The 22,143-nt window shown below is 39.3% G+C and overlaps 1 protein-coding gene across 1 annotated transcript; it reads right to left on the bottom strand.

Moving 5' to 3' along the window:
* Positions 1-4,362: 4,362 nt before the first annotated feature.
* LOC139472452 (ras-related protein Rab-35-like) lies at positions 4,363-21,875 on the bottom strand. Its single transcript, XM_071254929.1, has 6 exons — positions 21,764-21,875; positions 16,944-16,994; positions 15,617-15,740; positions 14,597-14,721; positions 12,479-12,603; positions 4,363-10,980 (listed from the first exon to the last, which is right to left on the bottom strand). Exons 1-6 carry the CDS (start codon positions 21,813-21,815, stop codon positions 10,855-10,857), a joined length of 603 nt encoding a protein of 200 aa, XP_071111030.1. The 5' UTR covers positions 21,816-21,875; the 3' UTR covers positions 4,363-10,854.
* Between the last annotated feature and the right edge of the window lie 268 nt (positions 21,876-22,143).

Genomic DNA, 22,143 nt, shown 5'->3' with positions numbered 1-22,143 from the left:
ATAATACACTTTGATATCCTAACACAGTGGGGAGTGACATTCTCCACACAACACTGCAGACAAGATACATCTAGACACTTGGCAGTCGTCACAGACATAAGGCGTTTAACATGTAGAGGACAACTCAGGTTGTCGTCATACTTTTACAAATAAGGAATAAAATGTCCCTCACTATGGAATCATCTTCCTCCAAGCCTATACCATGGAAAAAAGGCTGGAATTAAAACTATCTCTAAGTCTTGTCATTGCTACCCCTGGTTCATTGTCAAAAAGAGCGCCAAATAAAGCGCCAATTTCAACAAATGTATCAATACTGTTAGAAGTTGACAAGACCCATTCTTTCCACAACTCCAACTTCACTAGAAAAAGAAGGACAATACACAAACATGTATTTCCAATGAACCAAGGGTATTAATGAAAAAAATGCCCTGAATCATGAGGATGATACTTCATGAGCATGCATGTTAAATATCCCTGATGAAGAGTCCTGTCCACAGACGCCAGACAGGGGAGACGGAGCCAAGAACAAACATCCCATACAGTTGAACTCAGGGGGCTAGGTCTCAGGAAACCTCACTAAAACTTAATCTTGCAACAATCTTTGACCATGAACTCCAGCAATGGATTGACGGCTGTGGATAAAGTGTTTGCCTCAAGCGTCAACCAGGGTTCAAATCTAATTGTTGCTGTCTTGTTCTCTTGGATAAGGATGTATAATAGGCACCCGAAAATTTAAATCATTCCATAAATGTTTAATTACTGTTACAATTTATAATGCGAAAGTGAACCATCCCTGATACAGACAGCTGTCTGGACTCCACAGGTTCCACTTTATAAGGTGCTGCTGTTTGCTCCATCTTCCTCAGCGCCTGTGAACACGTCTATGTGCCGACTACTCTACATGGTTTCTTACACAGTTACAACAAATACATACATTTCACCATATTTAAAACCCTGGACGCAGCTCACTACTACTGCTGGGCATGGCTGGTCTACATAGCATTCATCTCAGGCTAGGCCACTTCCCAGTTCATCGTCAGTACTTCACGGGGTGTGTAAAGTCTGTTTCTCCATCACCATGAATACATGGCAGTGGTGACGTGTGTTTAGTTTTAGTTAGCTAATGAACTTGAAAGGAGTGAGTATGGTCTTACGCCGCTATTAGCAATATTCTACCAATATCATGGCGGGGGACACCAGATATGGGCTTCACACAATGTACCCACGTCGGGAATCAAACCTGGATCTTTGGCGTGATAAGCAAATGCTTTAAACATTAGGCTACCCAACCACCCTGAACTTGATAGGAGACTGTGTATTACTCCACAAATAAACTTTGTAGGGGCCCATCCATCGCCTGAATGTGGAGCTGTGTGACAGGATCAGGTCCAGCACGGACACACCACTGACAGGATCAGGCCCAGCATGGACACACCATTGACAGGATCGGGACCAGCATGGACACACCATTGACAGGATCAGGCCTAGCATGGACACACCATTGACAGGATCAGGCCTAGCATGGTCACACCACTGACAGGATCAGGCCCAGCATGGACACACCATTGACAGGATCAGGTCCAGCACGGACACACCATTGACAGGATCAGGCCTAGCATGGACACACCATTGACAGGATCAGGCCCAGCATGGACACACCATTGACAGGATCAGGCCTAGCATGGACACACCATTGACAGGATCAGGCCCAGCATGGACACACCATTGACAGGATCAGGTCCAGCACGGACACACCATTGACAGGATCAGGCCCAGCATGGACACACCATTGACAGGATCAGGCCTAGCATGGACACACCATTTACAGGATCAGGTCCAGCACGGACACACCATTGACAGGATCAGGCCTAGCATGGCCACACCACTGACAGGATCAGGCCCAGCATGGACACACCATTGACAGGATCAGGCCTAGCATGGACACACCATTGACAGGATCAGGCCCAGCATGGACACACCATTGACAGGATCAGGTCCAGCACGGACACACCATTGACAGGATCAGGCCCAGCATGGACACACCATTGACAGGATCAGGCCTAGCATGGACACACCATTTACAGGATCAGGTCCAGCACGGACACACCATTGACAGGATCAGGTCCAGCACGGACACACCATTGACAGGATCAGGTCCAGCACGGACACACCACTGACAGGATCAGGCCCAGCACGGACACACCATTGACAGGATCGGGCCCAGTATGGACACATCACTGACAGGATCAGGCCCAGCATAGACACACCATTGACAGGATCAGCTAGATTTGGGCCTGGTACACACAAACCATCGACGGGATCAGCCGGGATTAGAACAGCGTTGTTTCCCAGTTCACTGACACAACCTGTAAGCATCCCCAGCCCACTGAGGCCTCCTTAGTCACCCCTTCTCACAAGCATTCAGAAAATGTTTCTTAAATTCAAAGATGTTGTTACCAAGGTATAATGTGAAATATTAATCAAATATTAATCATTGATAGCCAAACACATAAAATTGTTACTTGCTACTTAAAGAATGTATTTTTTCGATTGGTAAACTAGATACAAGTCCACGACAACGGCAATCTTGATTTCAAGTCTCCATGGTCCTCACACATCCAAGCCCATCGACCAGAGAGACACCATGTATACACTGTGGGGAGTACACACAAAATATCAGATAAAATATTTACACCATTTTTTACAAGTTATGCTTTATCACATAAGACCACAGAAGCACTTTTGAAAAACCAGGCCTACAAACATGGCCACGGACATATTAAACACCACACCCGACCCTCCTTCCTGTCACACTGTATGTGACTGTCCCGTTTACAAAATATTTGTACTACACATTGGGTGCAATATCACACCATCACATTGAGAATTTTTTCAGCTTGTTACGAAATGTTAAATATCAAACATGTGATACACTGCATACAAGGTGACTAAAACTTAGTGACGACACACCCTCCACACACATCTGTAGACGCAAACCCTTCTAAAAGAAGATGAATAATGCAAAATGACGTGCCAGCATTTCATCCTGTAATACACGCAATCAGCACAACTTATATACCGAACAAAATAAGTAAGGGATCAGGAATGTTCTTGAAGATATTTTTTTTTTTTTTTCAATTTTCACCTAAAAAAATTCATGACCCTTAACTTTCTTTGTTCAGTATATACGAAATGGCAGTTAAAGAACACCAGATCTTATCATAAGACTAATGGCCATGACTGATTAACTAAAGCAATATGAAAAAATCAGGGGATTAACCAGTTGTGTGAAAAAGAAATCGGGGATTAACTATAGTCATATGAAAATATGTTGCGTTCTTTAACTTATTTTGAGTAGTATATATTATTCCACAAATCGACTAATCTTCAGAAATGATCCTTATCATGAATAAACTACTTTCTCATCATGAGGTCTGTCAAAAAAGTTGAGACTTTAAATGAATAAAAAAACCTATTGACCAGCCTATAGATAGACAAGCAGTGAGAGAATACGGTACGACGTCACAGTCAGGGCTACCACAGCTGACTGTAGCAGACGTCTGATGCAACTAACCTCACTTCCGATTCATTCAAACAATATACATGAGCGAACTTATGATGTAGAGTAGGACTAAGTCTAACAGTAAGTGATTTCCCTGGTCATGGAGAAACAGTATTTGGAATTGACATTAATAATATGTCGCCCACAGCAAATAGACAATCCAATCAAGCCTTCGCAACACAATGATATAATACACTAAAGCCTGAATACATTCATTCCTAATGTGTCAACACACTAATTTGTCAGGCAGAACAAAAGTTCGAAGTCTACATTGCATAGAAACAAAGCTTGCATCTACTAATAGGGATTACCAGTCTGTCACTGGGTGAAATACTTGATGCAGCCCATGCTAACCAGATTAATTGATGTTCTAAAATAGCTGACCTGACTTTGAAGGGTTTGTTTATTTGTTTGTTTGTTTGTTGTTTAACGCTGCACTCAGCACTATTTCAGCTATATGACGGCAGTCTGTTAATAATCGAGTGTGGACTACTTAAAACAAGCATAGTCGCCTTTTATGGCAGGCATGGGTTGCTGAGGAGACTTTGAGCAATATTCCAGCAATATCACAGCGGGTAAGAGACTTTGAAGGAAGCATAAGAAACAGATATAATTGCAAGGAATTTTGTCTGGATTATTTGTAAATTCTTAGATTCCTGGTTTTGGACTTCTCTCAAACAAAGCCTATTTTACATATATCTGCTCAAAAGTCATCAGGCTTGTATATGCATATTATATATGTATAGTTGTATTGCCAACCCTAGAAATTGTACTGCTCTTAACATCCCCCCCTCCCCCCCAATCGTTAGGCCAGCTACCTGGAACACCTCTGTTTGTATCTATGTACATGATCAAAGCCAAACATGACCTGAAACACTCCGCACAGGGTCATTATCATCCTCGATAATCCAGGGTTATAAGTCTCCATTCTGTTATGAGTGAGTGTGGTTTTATGCCGCTTTTAGCAATATTTCAGCAAAATCACGTCAGGGGACACCAGAAATGGGCTTCACACATTGTACCCACATTCTGTACTGACAAATACCCTGGACATATTCATTAGTTTCATTTTGAGTCCGATACAAAATATGCTGATGCTAGAAATGGGCCATCTTTCTGAGGCAAGGGCGTTAACTGACCATAAAGATCCAGTTTCCACACATGCCGAACTAGGCTGAAATTCCAGGGTTACATTTTGGCTGAACCAACGAGTCTATGCATGGTCCAATCAGAATCGTGGGACGAACTCTCATTACAATATAGATCTTGATTAATGATCAGATTGTCTTGACTTGGTGCTGCCATTTTGTTTGAAGCAAATGCAAGTGATATGAGAGGTGAAATCTGATTGGTCAATGGGAGGGACATAGAAGGGACATAACTCGTATAACACTGGTGGGGGCTATGATCGAACCTGGAAATTCCAGCCTAGTTCGGCATGGGTCGAAACTGGACTTTTATAGTCAGGTAACGCCCTTGCCTCGGGAAGACAGAAATAGCCATCAATAAAATAACACGAGAGAGAGAGAGAGAAATTCCATGGGAAGTTACCAAGAGATTCGGAGTTTCTTCCGAAACAAAGCTATGGTAGCAAATTGTCAAGGGTAAGCATAATAATAGAAAGGAGATTGGATACCATGGATTATCGAGGATGAGTCTATATCAAACAATTACATACATGAAGGAATCATTAAAAATTATATCAAATATTCGTAACATACCATTTCAAAGTTATCAAGAAAAGCACTTAATACTATTTTATTTTAACATTTTTTTTTAAAAACAAATATATTCATTGTGATCAGCAGTTTCATTTGAATAACCCAGGTGAGCTATGTGATCTTTTTTAGAATTACATAATCTAAAGTGAACATAACAAAATCATAGACACAAATGGAAGAAAACACTTTGGCAAGAATATGATTATCTACACTGTGTTAACTACAATGGTGTACAATGTAGAATGATTGACGATTGCTTTAAAACCAGATCTCTAACTCCGATATGACCTTACCGGGGTAATAGGTGAAGGTCTGACAACCCCTTCACAGGAAGTACATGTAGCGTCAACTTTCTAATCAACCAATCAGCATTCAGGCATCTTGGTACAAGTGAGCTAAGCATTCGGTCCAGCATATGATTTCTGTATCGTAAATTGAACTGAAACAGACAGTTCTGAATGGAAATAATGAAATGCGGCATATTTTATTCTGAATATTTTATTCCACCTGTCGTTTCTGAGTACCATCTTGGAATATTTGTGCTCTCTGTGGGTTTTATTTTTATAATATCAAAATTTCAGAATCTAGGGGGTCAAGAATTGAGCCAAATCAAAAGAAAGTTCACTTCTGATTGGCTCAGGACCACGCTGCCTTTATTTAGATTGGGTGGTATACTCAAGGTTCACCTTATACAGTGTTCCAGCTGTTGTCAGATTTTCATGGAGTGAGGTATCGTATTGGAGGAAAAGATCTGATCTTAAAGAGACTGAATAATTGATTACTTCACAGGAAACGAAAGCAATTGAAGCTTAACAACAGAGACGAGTAATCCTTTAAGTCCACACAGAACCGATCATAAGAAATATGAAGTCGAAACTATGACGTAAGTGACCAGTCTGTCACCAGGGGGCGGGGTTCTCACAAACATATAAGAGGATGAGGGGGAGGTCTGTGAAAGCAATTACGCAACAGTTACTAGTACTCCAGAAATGTATGACATTGGTTTGACATAACCATCTGAGACTAGTTTTGCAATCTTGAGTCCCAAAAAAGTTTGGATAATGTTGAAGCTGAGAAAATCATAAACATTTAGAGAGTTTTTTTCGTACACTCATGGATGTGAGGAAGTGAGTGAGTTTGGTTAAAAACTGCTTAGAACACTCTATCAGTTATATCTGCGTGTCCGCTTGATGTGGGAGGAAAACCTGAATTGATGCAAGTCTTGAACATTTACCACTTTGGTGAAACCAACAAGCATGGGTATGGTGCTGACAAACCTAGAGACATAATCAGAGAGAAATGGGATTTGAACCCATGTTCATAGGATTCTGGCATGCCTAAGGGAGGCAACTCACGAATTCCAGAGTAAATATTTAGATATTGAGATATATTTAGGGAAATACATTTACACCTGGCACAGGAAAATTAATGACAAAGCTGTGCTGGTAACATGTATGTAAAACATATCGATATTCATAAATAAGGTGGAAAAGATAGGATACATACAAGTTCATAAAACTTGAGGTAAAAAAGCTGACAAAGTTTTTATATACATTATTACAGTAAGAGTTTATACCTAATAGTATTTATGTCATTTTTTAATGCCTTTTCAAATATGCTAGGTTGCACAATTGCCAGATCTGTATTACTGCATGATATATTTGACCTAATAAAAGGTCAGGGTCATTAAGTACATTAATTATGGTAGATGTAAATAGCTTTCAAAAGAAGATTGATTTAGAAAGCAACACTTTTTCAAGAATAATAAAATATTACCAACCATTATGTCATTGTGGAATGTTTTTTTACTTTTTGTTTGTTTGTTGTTGAAAGCCACACTCACCAATATTCCAGCTATATGATGGCGGTCTGTAAATAATTGAGTCTGGACCAGATGGCATGCATCAACCAAGTCAGCGGGTCTTACCACCCAATCCTGTTAGTGTTCTTATTAATGCCTCCCAAATATATCTCATCATACAGCACTAGGGAGTTATGGCCATTGTTACAGAACTAGGGCGTTATGGTCATTGTTACACCACTAGGGCGTTATGGTCATTGTTACAGCACTAGGGCGTTATGGTCATTGTTACAGCACTAGGGTGTTATGGCCATTGTCACACCACTAGGGTGTTATGGCCATTGTTACACCACTAGGTTTTATGGACATTGTTACACCACTAGGTTGTTATGGTCATTGTTACAGCACTAGGGCGTTATGGCCATTGTTACAGCCCTAGGGCATTATGGCCATTGTTACAGCACTAGGGCGTTATGGCCATTGTTACACAACTAGGGCGTTATGGCCATTGTTACAGTACTAGGGCATTATGGCCATTGTTACAGCACTAGGTTGTTATGGTCATTGATACAGCACTAAGGCGTTATGACCATTGTTACAGCACTAGGTTGTTATGGTCATTGCTACAGCACTAGGGCGTTATGGCCATTGTTACAGCACTAGGTTGTTATGGTCATTGTTACAGCACTAAGGCGTTATGGCCATTGTTACAGCACTAGGTTGTTATGGTCATTGTTACAGCACTAGGTTGTTATGGCCATTGTTACAGCACTAGGGCGTTATGGCCATTGTTACAGCACTAGGTTGTTATGGTCATTGTTACAGCACTAGGTTGTTATGGTCATTGTTACAGCACTAGGGCGTTATGACCATTGTTACAGCACTAGGGAGTCATGGTCATTGTTACAGCACTAGGGCGTTATGGCCATTGTTACAGCACTAGAGTGTTATGACCATTGTTACAGCACTAGGGAGTCATGGTCATTGTTACAGCACTAGGGCGATATGACCATTGTTTGAGCAGGTTGTCTGTCCTTGTCACTACACTGTATGTGAACATGCTGACATTGAATGATGTTTAGATGAGAGGAGAGAAAGCCATGGTTGAGCAGAGTTTTGCGATATTGTTCAAAGTTCATCGTGTCTGTTGCCCAAGTAGGCTTGCACCCCGACTGAGAGACATACGGATTCCACACCTTCGGCTCATACATCAAGTGTTGAAATCATATCATGAGTCCAGCTTCTACAATAGACCACTTTAGATGAATTAATACTTATATATCTTCTTTAATACTTAAGTACCAGTTTACTTTGCTAGAGCTGATTATGACTTGATAGACAGATGGGAACACATTATGACACAACAGAGATCAGTGAAACCTGTTACCCCCTATAATGTCATTGGACTTGCCAACTTGAATAGATGGAGTCTACCAACTCCCTATATTGGGAGAGAAACGGTTGGCAAATGACAACAAATTACACTGAAGGTAAAAAAAGAACATGACTAGTCCAATATGTTTTATAATAAAATGAAAATGTAAGAAAATATGTATTACAATTCAGCATTAACAAAATAAGGCTGATATCACGTCAATGATTTTAACATCCATAAACATCCACTTCAATCTCATTAAAATCAGATCTCAGTTTGCTGCCGCTACACAAAGATCTGTGGACATCCCATTACGGGTCACGTCAGAACGACCTTTCGCGAATTTTGACCGACCAATGAAATGACTGACAAGAAATCAACATTAGCCAATCAGAAGGCAGCTTTCTCGAGCTTTACAACACTAGTTTCAAACTGGTGACTACGCTTCGAAACATATTCTGACGTATTCTCGATTACAAAAATTAAAACTAATAAGAAGAACATTCTTGAACGGCTTATAGATGGCTTAGATTCTATGGGTATAATCATAAAGACCGTAGCTGTCATTCGGAATACCCCGTGTTAAATATTTCGTGGTTGCATGATTAGAAAACACATTCCAACTGTCACTTTCATGATCTGGTAAGTGATGCTCTGATTGGTTGGATGAAAGGTCATTCTGACGTGACCCGTAATGGGATGTCCTCAGATCTTTGTTTAGCGATAGCAAGTACTAAGATCTGATTTTTAATGAGATTGCATCAACTTTCAACTTTATAATAAGCAGCCCTGTTAATGTGGTTAAAGGTAACATGGTACTGTTGAAACATTGTCAGTTTAAAACCTTAAAGTTTGACCCATTTTCCTTGATTAAGGGGTATACATGTTACCATTACAGCAACCAGTCCGGCATGCACAAGCTTCCATTTCAGGGTGTCTTGGGGTCAGAACACAGGAATTCATTAACACGATACCATAGCGACATAAAAGATCATACCATATATATAAACATTGCTAAGAATTTGCTGACTATGATTCTGCTGTACATGTGGTTGCCAAAACCGTCAGTGAAAATATGTCATTCAAGTTGCAGTCTCCCACATGGTGCCAACAAATCCCTTGACTGCGCTACAACACACTCAGACTAAACTGGTACAAGAACTGGCAAGCGTATGGGAGATTTTAAGATGTACACCAACCTTCATTAGTCAGGACCCCCTTTAATCCAGAAACCCCACATTCCGGACAATCCCTGCTTGGAACACTTCCATGTACTTAAAGGAGCCATATCAAACATATTATTTAATAATTCGTGGTGCTTTGCGCATGCTCCCGGAGGGTGCAGAAATAGGGACCTTATTTTCATTCATCATTAATCCGGATCTTCATTGGGAACAATAATGTCTGGATGAAAAAGGTTTTACTGTATAAAGAATGTATTGTTCTGAATTCCCCTGATATTTCTGTGTTCAACACTGACCTCAAACATCAGAGCTGATGGACTTATGGGGTTAAAAACTACACTAGCACAGCCAGCCCGAGCTGAGAGTTGGACAAGAGTCCACATTATTTACTATGAAACTTAAATGATTTACACATATATTCAAGAAAGTTGATATGAACGCAAAACATGTGAAGCTTGAAATATAAACAGACAGTGAAATGCATAACACAAATACCCAGTGATCACTGGCCTGCAGAGATACATAATCCGGTCTCCAGAAACTTGTAGGTCAATACACATTCTTGGCTTTCAAGAAAGAAACCAAACTCTCACGTTTCAGTAGAATGGAGTTGTTACCACATTAAACAACATACCAACATTGCCTGTATCAAATGTCATTAACCTTTGAAAAAGAATGATTATGAAAAATTGAAGAGGGTTGTTTTCTGAGCAAATCTGCAAATACATAGGTAATCATAGCAACATGAAAAATTAGGAAGAATCATATTGACAAAAGGTGAAAACTGAAATCTCTTTGAATATACAAACTCATGCTTGCAAATTTATATACACTGCATTATTCTAATAACAATTTTTTCTGTGATTCCGTGTTCATATTTGATGATTTGAAACACAAGTCTATACAATTGTATGCAAAATACTTAAAACATTTGTAAAAGGATCTGTTACAAAAAATTGAAACCTTTATCTAAAAATACAAATTCAAATTTTAAATTGCAAAAGTATCTTTATACAGTGACTTATGTTACAGATTTCTCTAAAAATATGCATTTTTTAGGAATAAACTTAATCTTGCAACCAATGTGTGGCTTTGAGATTTGATCGAAATGATTGTCGCCAGTGCCATGTCTTCTGTCATCTCCTGCAGATGGCGACCAGTTGGCAACAGTGAATTGGTTAAACTAAAAGTATCTACACATCCTAGATCTGTTAGCAGCACTTCTTCTTCTTGCTGCCTCTGTGGCCGTCCAGTTTTATTGTCTGGGGGGCATCTGCCGCTTTCTTCTGTTGCTCTTTCTTTGTGGATAAAACCAGGCGCGTAATGGCTAGGAACATCTGTAACAGGAGAGTGAGTTCAACCTCATTAAAATCGACCTGTGAAGATCCGGGATAGAATAGGCCTTCATTTGCCCTATAAAGTGACCATGCTTGTCTAAAGAGGCCTCTAACGGGATCGGGTGGTCAGGCTCGCTGACTTGGTTGATGCATGTCATTGTATCCCAATTGCATGGATCAATGCTCTTGATGTCAATCACTGGATTGTCTGGTCCAGACTCGATTATTTACAAACCCCCGTCATATACCTGGAATATTGCTGAGTGTGGCGTTAAACAAAAAACGAACAAACTAAAAAATCAGATCTTGAACTCCTACTACACACCCTGTGCGAAGATCGATGATGCCTCCATAGCAGGTCGCAACAGATGAACTTTCTTGTCAGCCAATCACCACCAAGGCTTCTTACACATTCAGATAGGTTTATCTCATTTCAGTATCTCGAAAATGAATATGATCATGGAGTTCCAAATGCAAACAAATAAAGCTGTGTTATTATAATTTCTTAAGGAAATCTGATGTCTTTTCTGATCACCATTGCCTCTAAAACCAAAAGAAGGTACTGGATATGTTTGTGTTCTTTCGCTAAGACTAAAATTTACCAATTAAGGTACCAAAGAACAGTATCCATCGATTGTAAAAGGCTGACATCTGACTGACACAAAACCCCACTCATCTTTCATTCAGATTGGTCGTGAAATGTTCAATCAGCTGCGCAATGCAACCTGCCATGGTGGTGTCCTCAAATCTTCATACAGAGAGGTATCATAATGGAGTAAAACAGGTCCATTATTAATGCCACTTTTATCAACATTCCAGCAATATCATGATGGCAACACCAGAAATGAGCTTCACATATTGTAGGATATGTACCCAAGTAGGGAATCAAACACAGACCTTAAATATGAGTGAAGTACAAGACTACCCACCAACCCTTCATACAAATAGATAAGTGTACCATCAATTAGCTTATGATAGTTGTTTAACGCTGCACTGAGCAATATTCCAGCCCTATTATGGCAGCCTCTCAACAATTCCAACTAGGCCAGACAATCCAGTGATTGATATTAAGAGCATTCGTGTATAATGACACGTTAACTTACCCACCAAGTCTGACCACATGATCCAGTTAGGTGGCTGGGCCCTATTCAACCCAGAATACCAACATGGGTTATTACAGACACAGACCAATTTTTTTATTAAAAAAATAATTTTATCACTGCCACACCGAAAAACTTCTGTATTTGAATAAAAACATATATTTCTAGAATATTGTCAACGAGACAACTTTGCCATCTAAACTAGATACTTTGTAGGAGGAAACAATTCAGCATTGACAGTAAGGGGCAGTAACTCAAGCCACATCCTGGTGCCTTGCCTTCTCATGTCACGTCATGTTTTACTTTTATAAAAAAAAGGGAACATATTGGTTTGTCAACCAACATTAAAAAAGGCCTCAGTTGATAGCAACATGTACACAGCCCTAGTAATACCGCACCTCTTCAACATTAATGTTTTCCTTGGCGCTCGTCTCGTACAACTGAATACCCATCTGGTCGGCAAAGCGCTGAGCATCCTGAGTCAGCACCACCTTTCTGTCAGGGTCATCGTCCTTGTTACCAACTGGAAGCGAGGTTACCATGGTTACAAAAACTTCTGCTACTAGCACAAATCATATCCATCATAAAAACAATATTTTATTAAACAAAATTGTCCAGAAACTGTGCAGCTTCTTATGCCTTCATAGGGATACACACATGACCTGCAGTCTGGAGGCATGAAGCTGCAGACAATACTTCCTGCATACAGAAGACTACAACTAACACAAAATTCTACAGACTTGCACAAAAGGTGATGTCATCAAAAGAAGATACATACATGTGTTCAGCATTCATGTGTCCTCAGTCTGGCAGTGTCAGAGAAGAAGATTCTTCAAGATGTTTACAGTGCAAGGGAATGTCAAGATGTTTACAGTGCAAGGGAATGTCAAGATGTTCACAGAGCAAGGGAATGTCAAGATGTTTACAGTGCAAGGGAATGTCAAGATGTTTACAGTGCAAGGGAATGTCAAGATGTTTACAGTGCAAGGGAATGTCAAGATGTTTACAGTGCAAGGGAGTGGCATGATGTTTACAGTGCAAGGGAATGTCAAGATGTTTACAGTGCAAGGGAATGTCAAGATGTTTACAGTGCAAGGGAATGTCAAGATGTTTACAGTGCAAGGGAATGTCATGATGTTTACAGTGCAACGGAATGTCAAGATGTTTACAGTGCAAGGGAGTGTCAAAATGTTTACAGTGCAAGGGAATGTCAAAATGTTTACAGTGCAAGGGAGTGGCATGATGTTTACAGAGCAAGGGAATGCCAAGATGTTTTCAGAGCAAGGGAATGTCAAGATGTTTACAGTGCAAAGAGTGTCAAGATGTTTACAGTGCAAGGGAATGTCAAAATGTTTACAGTGCAAGGGAGTGGCATGATGTTTACAGTGAAAGTGATGTCAAGATGTTCACAGAGCAAGGGAATGTCAAGATGTTTACAGTGCAAGGGAATGTCAAGATGTTTACAGTGCAAGGGAATGTCAAAATGTTTACAGTGCAAGGGAGTGGCATGATGTTTACAGTGAAAGTGATGTCAAGATGTTCACAGAGCAAGGGAATGTCAAGATGTTTACAGTGCAAGGGAATGTCAAGATGTTGACAGTGCAAGGAAATGTCAAGATGTTTACAGTGCAAGGGAATGTCAAGATGTTTACAGTGCAAGGGAATGTCAAGATGTTTACAGTGCAAGGGAATGTCAAGATGTTTACAGTGCAAGGGAATGTCAAAATGTTTACAGTGCAAGGGAGTGGCATGATGTTTACAGTGAAAGTGATGTCAAGATGTTCACAGAGCAAGGGAATGTCATGATGTTTACAGTGCAAGGGAGTGTCAAGATGTTTACAGTGCAAGGGAATGTCAAGATGTTTACAGTGCAAGGGAATGTCAAGATGTTTACAGTGCAAGGGAACGTCAAGATGTTTACAGTGCAAGGGAATGTCAAGATGTTTACAGTGCAAGGGAATGTCAAGATGTTTACAGTGCAAGGGAATGTCAAGATGTTTACAGTGCAAGGGAATGTCATGATGTTTACAGTGCAAGGGAATGTCAAGATGTTAACAGAGAAAGGGAATGTCATGATGTTCATGATGTTTACAGAGCAAGGGAACATATTTTAGAAGAATTTAAGAGCATGGTTGAAGTGCAAAAGTCAAATGCCAAATATTGAGAATTATAGAACATTTGTTGAGTACTACTAACCCCATGTACAGTATACACAAAACTTAATTACAGTTTGAATGAAATTGGCTTAATAATTGCCATAAATAGTATTTCAAATATGGCTGTAGCAGTGGCCATCTTGAAAATCGGACTTGAACCCACTGAACAAATTCAGGTGTCATCAATGGTGGATGCAGCATGTGGCATTTCAGTATCATTGTCCCTGTGGTTTCTGAGGAGAAGACGTTTATAACACAACAAACACAACACTGGACAAAACGGCCATGATGACCTCTGATCCCACTGACTAGTCTCGAGTCATACTAGTATTACTAGTACAGCTTCACTTCAAAGCTCACCTAGAATCCTATTAACAACATCACAGTTCTGGTCAATCTCGTGGAGCCATCGCTTGACATTTGCGAAGGACTCGCCGCTTGAGACATCGTAGACGACAATCACTCCATGCGTGCCTCGGTAATATCTGAAACACAACACACGACCTCTAACAATCTTTTTATTGGCAGGTTTCACTGGCGACTGAACATGCTGAACTTTACCGCATTGTTGAATGACAGAACATAACAAAACTTCGTAAAAACAAAAATCAGCACATGATCTGAAACTGGAAGAATGATTTGGGATGATAAATAAAATCTTACACTTGTGCTTTCCTTGGCATGCCTCAGAGTTTCTTAAACTTTTATCGAATCCTGTTGATATATTTGTTATCAAAAGACACTTAGGTGAATTTCTCTAATTTATTTTATTTGTTAAATAATCATGCTTTATCCTGTTCAGCACAATTTCGTCTTGACTTAAAATATATTATCACAAAATATGAACTTGATCCATTTCATCATCGAGAAACAGCACCACATGGACAATGATGTCACTGAGTCTCAGATTCTTGTCAACCATCATTAGTCTTAACATCAAATCATGGCATGAGTATGATTTAGAAAAAAACTAAATAAAGGAATTTTCAGGTGAGGTAATTGTTTCAATCAAGTTCAAAATCAGCCATGTTAGAAATAAAAGGGGGACTTGGAGTCCCTGAGGTCATCAGCTGTAGTGCTGGAATCGAGGGTTCCTTGAAAATTGGTCTTCAAAACATTAGGGTTGTGACAAGTAAAAAGTAAGTGATCATGGTGATTACTGCTTAAAACGCTGCATTAGCAATCATGCAGCTATTAACATGATTAGCATTGAGTTACAACAAGGGCCCCATGACTTTCATTCTTGTTTTCAGACACTGTCTATTGACCATGTGTTGACCACATGAACTACCTGCGACCAAGTCACACCAACCATGTCTGCAGTAATGACACAGCTAAACAAACTTGTGTCCTAAACATTGAGATAGCAAGATTCCTTACGTGGATGTAATTGTCCGGAACCTCTCTTGTCCTGCAGTATCCCAGATCTGAAGTTTGACCTTTTCCCCGTTCACGTCCACTGTTCGTATCTTGAAGTCGACCCCGATTGTCGTGATATACGTTCCTGAAGCAATCAGAATAGCTTACCTCCATGTAGCTTCAGATTCAGCATTGTCAATAGTTCACTGATCATTTCCACTACGTTCCACCCATGAATACATACATCTGTTCCAGTGTTGCTGCTTTCAACTAACAAATCATTTACAGTAAACTACGGTTATAATGAACTCGAAGGGAACACTAATTTTAGTTCGTAATAACCGTTGTTCGTTATAAGCATATAAACATCATTTATACAACAAATAGTCGGGACTAAAACATAAGTTCATTATATCGGTCAGTTGTTATAAGCGTGTTTGTTATAAACCTAGTTTACTGTAGTTGGTTTCTTTTCTTTTATAAAGCCGCACTCAGCAATATTTCAGCTATATGAAAATAATCAAGTCTTGACCAGATGTCAGTGATTGACATCATGAGCTTCGATCTATGCAATTTGGATACGATGACATGCATTAACCAAGTTTGTGAGTCTGGTCCTGTTAGTCAATTTGTGAAGCCCGTCTCTTGTGACCCTGTTGAGATATTGCTGAAGTTTGGCTCAATGCATCCTCTATAATCCAGGGTCCAGGGGTCACATTTCTGTAAACCTACACTGACCCTTGGATTGATTACTGTGGTTCTCGAGATCTCATATTACCTGCCCTTGATTAACATTAGCCAGTTTGATTTGCAACGCTACTCAATCTAACAGGCCAAACACAATGCGAGTTACAAACCAGCCTCAATGTTTCGTTGGTGATATCAGTGAGTGAGTGAGTGAGTGAGTAAGTATGGCGCTGCTTTTAGCAATATTCCAGCAATATCACGGCAGGGGACACCAGAAATGGGCTTCACACATTGTACCCATGTCGGGAATTGAACCCGGGTCTTCCGCGTGACGAGCGAACGCTTTAACCACTGGGCTACCCGACCGTCCCTGATCCCAATAGATCAAGGGGTTCGAGTAGGTTTACTGAAATGCGAGCCCTGGAGATAACATGGCTATGGAGGATGGACTAGATGCAGCATCAAACCCAACTCACTCACTCACTCACTCACTCACAACCAGCCAGGTTTCACCAGACCCCGATTACAATTCCTCTTCTCTAGGGATCTGGTCTATATCAACCCATACCACAAGGGTTAGCATGGTTAGAAGGGAAAGTGGATTATTCAAACAGGTCTAGTTTAGTTTGTATTTGTGCAAAGAAACAACTGAAGTACTTACCTGAGAAAGTATTGTCAGCAAATCTCAGCAGCAAACTGCTCTTGCCGACACCTACACAGATGAGAGAGATAATGTCATGACAACCCATTCCAAACATGATCACAGTTCACTCATGCAGATAAGCTGCGGATTTGCATAAAACATGCAAAATAAATCACCATTACCCAATTTTTAAAAATCCAGTACTACAACTATTATCCACTGTAGCCTTTTCACTGTAGCACTTCACACATTTTAATTTATTGATCAACAACAGGCATAGTCTAAACATAGACTACACTGCAGTGAACAACACATGTCTCTCTTATGATCACTGAAGCATGTTTTTCTTTTGTAAGCTTGTGTGACAAGCGACAAATTTAGGGCCAGACCCTTCAGAATAAATTAGAAAATGAATCCAACTCAAGCCTAAATTGACTTGGCAAGTCTAGATTGCCTAAGCTGAACTTGAGCATTTGGAGTTTAATTTTTATTTTTGGGATAATGTTCTTACAATAAGATATCAGTATTTCAAGGACTAAATGTCAGTTTAAACTAGGGCAGCAGATACAGGTTTGAAGTCAAATGAAACAGAATCTTAAGCAGAATTATGTGTAAAATAATCTACTCACTGGTTAAAAAATATCCAATCTACGGGACCCAAGGGAGTAAAGATATACAAAAAAACAAAACAAAAAACAAGACAGGGCTTCAACATGTTCAAAACATGAAAAAAGCAATATTTTCAGAGAAAATGCACTTGTTGAAATCAAATTTGCACAGCACCTCTCCTACTGGCATAGCAACTGTACCCCAACTGGAAAATACTCCATGAAGTAGTTTTCAAGTTATAGGTACATGTTCACAACATCAAAAACATCATATTTTTTTAGATAATACACCCTTTTAGGTCGAGAGTATATTAAATCTCAGCGAGAACTAATAACATGTGAATAAATGTCATGGATATCTGGAGCCCTGCATGTATGCAAGTCATCAACACTCACCATACAGACAGGTGGTGGTCACAGCTTTGACAGCTATCATGGACAGCTATCAGCTAGCAATTGATTTACCATAAATCTTTAACCCATACATATGACACATGATTCTGTTTACACTTATCGGTAATATTATCCTCATCATGATGCATGAGCTGTTCCTGCTTTGTAAACACTCAAAAGTAAACGTTGTAGATTTGTGCAACTGAAACTTTTTTTGTGTACTACTTTTTCAATGTATCATGACTTTTTCCGTTTCCTCTATTTGATTTATCATGTCTACTGGGGAGGTGAAATTGGTTTAATGTCGCGGTCAAGATATATGTTTTACCGAAAAAGAGTTACTTTAAATTTTATACACTTAAGAAGTGACTTCACTTTGTGTGAGTTCAAAGAGTGAGGGCTTTTTAATCATATTTTACACAGTTTTTGAGCTGATCAAATTGTAATGTCCTACATATATGTCATTATAAAGAAAGTAACTGCTATATATAATGTCATAACTCTTCAGTTGACTTGCAAACATCAACGCAGAAGTTATCAGCCAGTTGTCTCACACTAAGAGGTATTATGATTCGTTATGATTCGTTATATATGGAACCCTTGACATTTCGGCTTAAAGTTAGAATCAGATTTTGTCAAAGTGTGATGTATATTTTCTTGACTGGCTAGATGTGGGAACTCCATGTGAAGTAGCAAATACAAACAAGTACTGAAACTTAATTCTGACTGGCTGCCACTGAAAGCTTGCCAGCTCAGCTGATATGTTCACATCTTCCCGAGGCAAGTGAGCTAACTGACTTTAAAAGTCCAGTTTCCACCCTTGCCGAACTAGGCTGGTATTATGGAGTTACATTTTGGCTGGACTAACGAGTCTATGCATAGTTCAATCAAAATCGCACTCTGAAATCGAAATCCGGTTCGTAAACTGTCATGCCGATTTCGGTCGATTGGAGCATTTGCAAAGCATGTGCACCGCCAACTTGTTGTCAACAGATATTTTCTAAAACATTTCATGTTTTTAATCAAGGTGATTTGATGCACTTAGTGATGTAAGACTAGTTTTATCACAATATAGAGATCTTGATTATCATCAGATCGTCATGACTGGGTGCCGCCGTTTCGTTTGAAGCAAATGCAAGTGATAGGAGAGGTGGAATCTGATTGGTCCATAGGAGAAGCATAGAAGAGACATAACTTGTCATAGCCACTTGTGGCGCTACGATCGAGCCCATAAATTCCAGCCTAGTTCGGCAAGGGTGGAAACTGGATTTTTATAGTCAGTTAACTCACTTGCCTCGGGAAGATGAAATGTTCATAGACATTGGACATTCCAGCATTAAACAAAACTGATATCAGTCATATTTTCTTGTCAAGGGATATTTCAGATCTTGATATTTCAGATCTTGATATTTCAGATCTTGATATTCCGACAGTACAGTGTAATTCCATTATTGATTATGATCTGAATGATCTGTATAAACAACTGACACAATGGGGACATTATGTTGCGTATTTTCTACTTAGATTGCATCAAATACACTGGTTTATTGCGTCAGGGCCAACCCTGTAATACACCACTCAGCAATATTCCAACTATATGATGACAGCCTGAATAATAATAGAGTCTGGACCAGACAATCCAGTGACTGACATCATGAGCATCAATCTAAGCTATTGGGATATGATGACATGCATCGACTAAGTCGCAGAGTCTGACCACCTGATCCCTTTAATTGACAAACATAGGCTGCTGAGGACCTAAATTCTTATCTGGAATCCACATGGGACTGTGGTACTGTACGTAGTATCTTTACATTTACACAGCTCTTAGCATGTTGCCTTGCTTGATGGAGACATAAAACATCAACTACAGGATGTGTTCCATTATCTGCACTGCTGTCTGCATCCATTGCCACATTCTAACTCATACATCATGAAACTGGTTTATGCTTGTGAAATATTAAGAGCAACACAGAGCTCCAGATAAGCTTTTGGTGTTGTGGGTATTTTACCTATGCATTTTAAAATCATTGGGAATCAGTAATTCTATCTGGGTATTCAAATTTCTGTTACCCACTAGTTTTTACACATGTGGGTATTTAAGTTAAATATTTAAAAACACTATTGATCTAGTCCCTGCAAACTAGTGTCGTGTGGGTTCGAGAGCTTTATAGGACTCAAAAATACCACGATACTTCGACAAGAAAGTGTGATGGCAAATGATCATGATGTAACTGTCATCGTGGAGTTTGGCAAGGTTGACGGAATGCACGTTTATAATTTCAAAATAAGTTGCTGATTTGCTAAACGAATATGCATGGTTACTTCACAATATTTTGATGATACGCACAAGTTTTATTTTTGTAGTGTATCTGTAATGTTCGTTGCGTATTTGATACGCTTGGATTTTATTTTTCTGCATAGTTCTGCATTTCTGATGTGTATTTTATGCAGATACGCAGCTTATCTGCAGCTCTGGCAACAATCAATGCTGCTGGGTACGATGACAAGCTATCAACCAAGTCACTGAGTCTGAACACCCGATCCATTGGGTTGCCTCTTACAACCTGCATAGGTTGCTGGGGACCCATTCTAAAACAGAGTTTCCATGGGGTTGAACTAACACACACAAGACAGAAGTACAGTAGAAGATGGATATAACAAATTACAAGGGACCAGAAAAATCAGTTCAATATATACGTTGTTCCTAATAAATGTTTTTACTCGAATACATGCTCCATCTTAGATAAAACAAAACAATACACATAGTTGTGGCATTGACTTGTATGAGCAGTGATCACTTTATAGCATTCAAAACATTTATGAACATTCATTTAAGAAGATTAAATACATAACAGTCCTCTTGCTACTGCCTGCCATGACATAATGTTTAATGTTTTCTTCATAGTCAACATAAGTCCAATTACAGGCATATTGAACATGAAGAAAGTTTAACATGGTTGAATCATCACAGCTGATGTGTTGATTGGACATGGTTGTGTTGATTTGCCGCTGATTGCGTATAGACAACCGTCAGTGACACTTGACACTGCATGAGATTTCTCAGTTCGCTATACATCTCTAATTAGTGGTACTTGGTCTTGTTGGGGATCAGGTATCAGTTCTCAATTAACGTTAGTTTGCAGTGAAGAGTTTGTTATAAATACATACATTTTATCTAATAAAGAGAAGATAAATTGGGGAATTCGTTTGAATTCATGTTATACTAAGTAATGTAGATACCTGTCTTTGAAGCAGATTATGCTGATTAACATATTTAATTGGGAATGTAATTGTAAATTTCTAACATTGCTTGACAACTCTCGAAGAAAATGGTAGCTATGATTAATTACATATTCATTACATTTACAAACTGTAACAAAATAGCAAATGTCAGTAGTTTTTAAAGGAATCAGAAGCTGACACAACTTTTTGTACAATGCGTATCATGTGTATCTGAAACGTTTTTGTTTTGTTTTTAAATACGACTTGAATTCTGGATAATTCAAGCAAAATTACCAAAAAAATTATTATGCTGAATCTATAAACTTCCGCTATTTCCTGATATGAGCTGTCACATTCACATTCGATTAGGAGCTGAGTTGCAACAACATCACACTTTCCTTTCAACGGGATAACATAAACCGCCTACTGTCTTCATGAAAATACACGCTCAGTGTTATATATTATAGCAAACTAAACAACTCCCGACATCTGACAACACGACTCAGTCAAAGCCGTCTCAAGTGAAAATCACGAAACCCACGGGTTTAGTTTCCCTCACAGGGACGCTTGATTGAATGATCTTTAACTTTAAACAGAAGAAAATCGACGTACCACTGTCACCAATAATTAGAAGTTTGAATAGATGATCGTATTCCCTGGCCATTTTGTGGAATTATTATCGACAAATTTCTCCAGGAAGTTATCTACAGGGGTGGAAAACGGAAGTTGTTTCATCCTATGTGTGCGCATGACTCATGATATAAATGCTATCTTCTTTCGACAAGTTATTAATTATGTCTGATATTTCTGGCGACATCTACTGTTGTGTAAAATAATATCAGCCTAATTGCAAATAGTTCGGAAGTGTTAAAAAAACCAACATTTATCCAAAGTAAACTGGCGAACTGCATATCTCACGTGACAACATTTGATTACGCACCATGACTTTTTCTAGACTACCGATAAGCATGAGATACATATAATACGTGTAT

The sequence above is a fragment of the Haliotis cracherodii genome, unplaced genomic scaffold (genome assembly GCF_022045235.1).
Source record: "Haliotis cracherodii isolate W230 unplaced genomic scaffold, xgHalCrac1.p SCAF_24, whole genome shotgun sequence".
NCBI classification, from domain to species: Eukaryota; Metazoa; Mollusca; class Gastropoda; order Lepetellida; family Haliotidae; genus Haliotis; species Haliotis cracherodii.
This window is presented reverse-complemented; position numbering and strand designations above follow the sequence as displayed.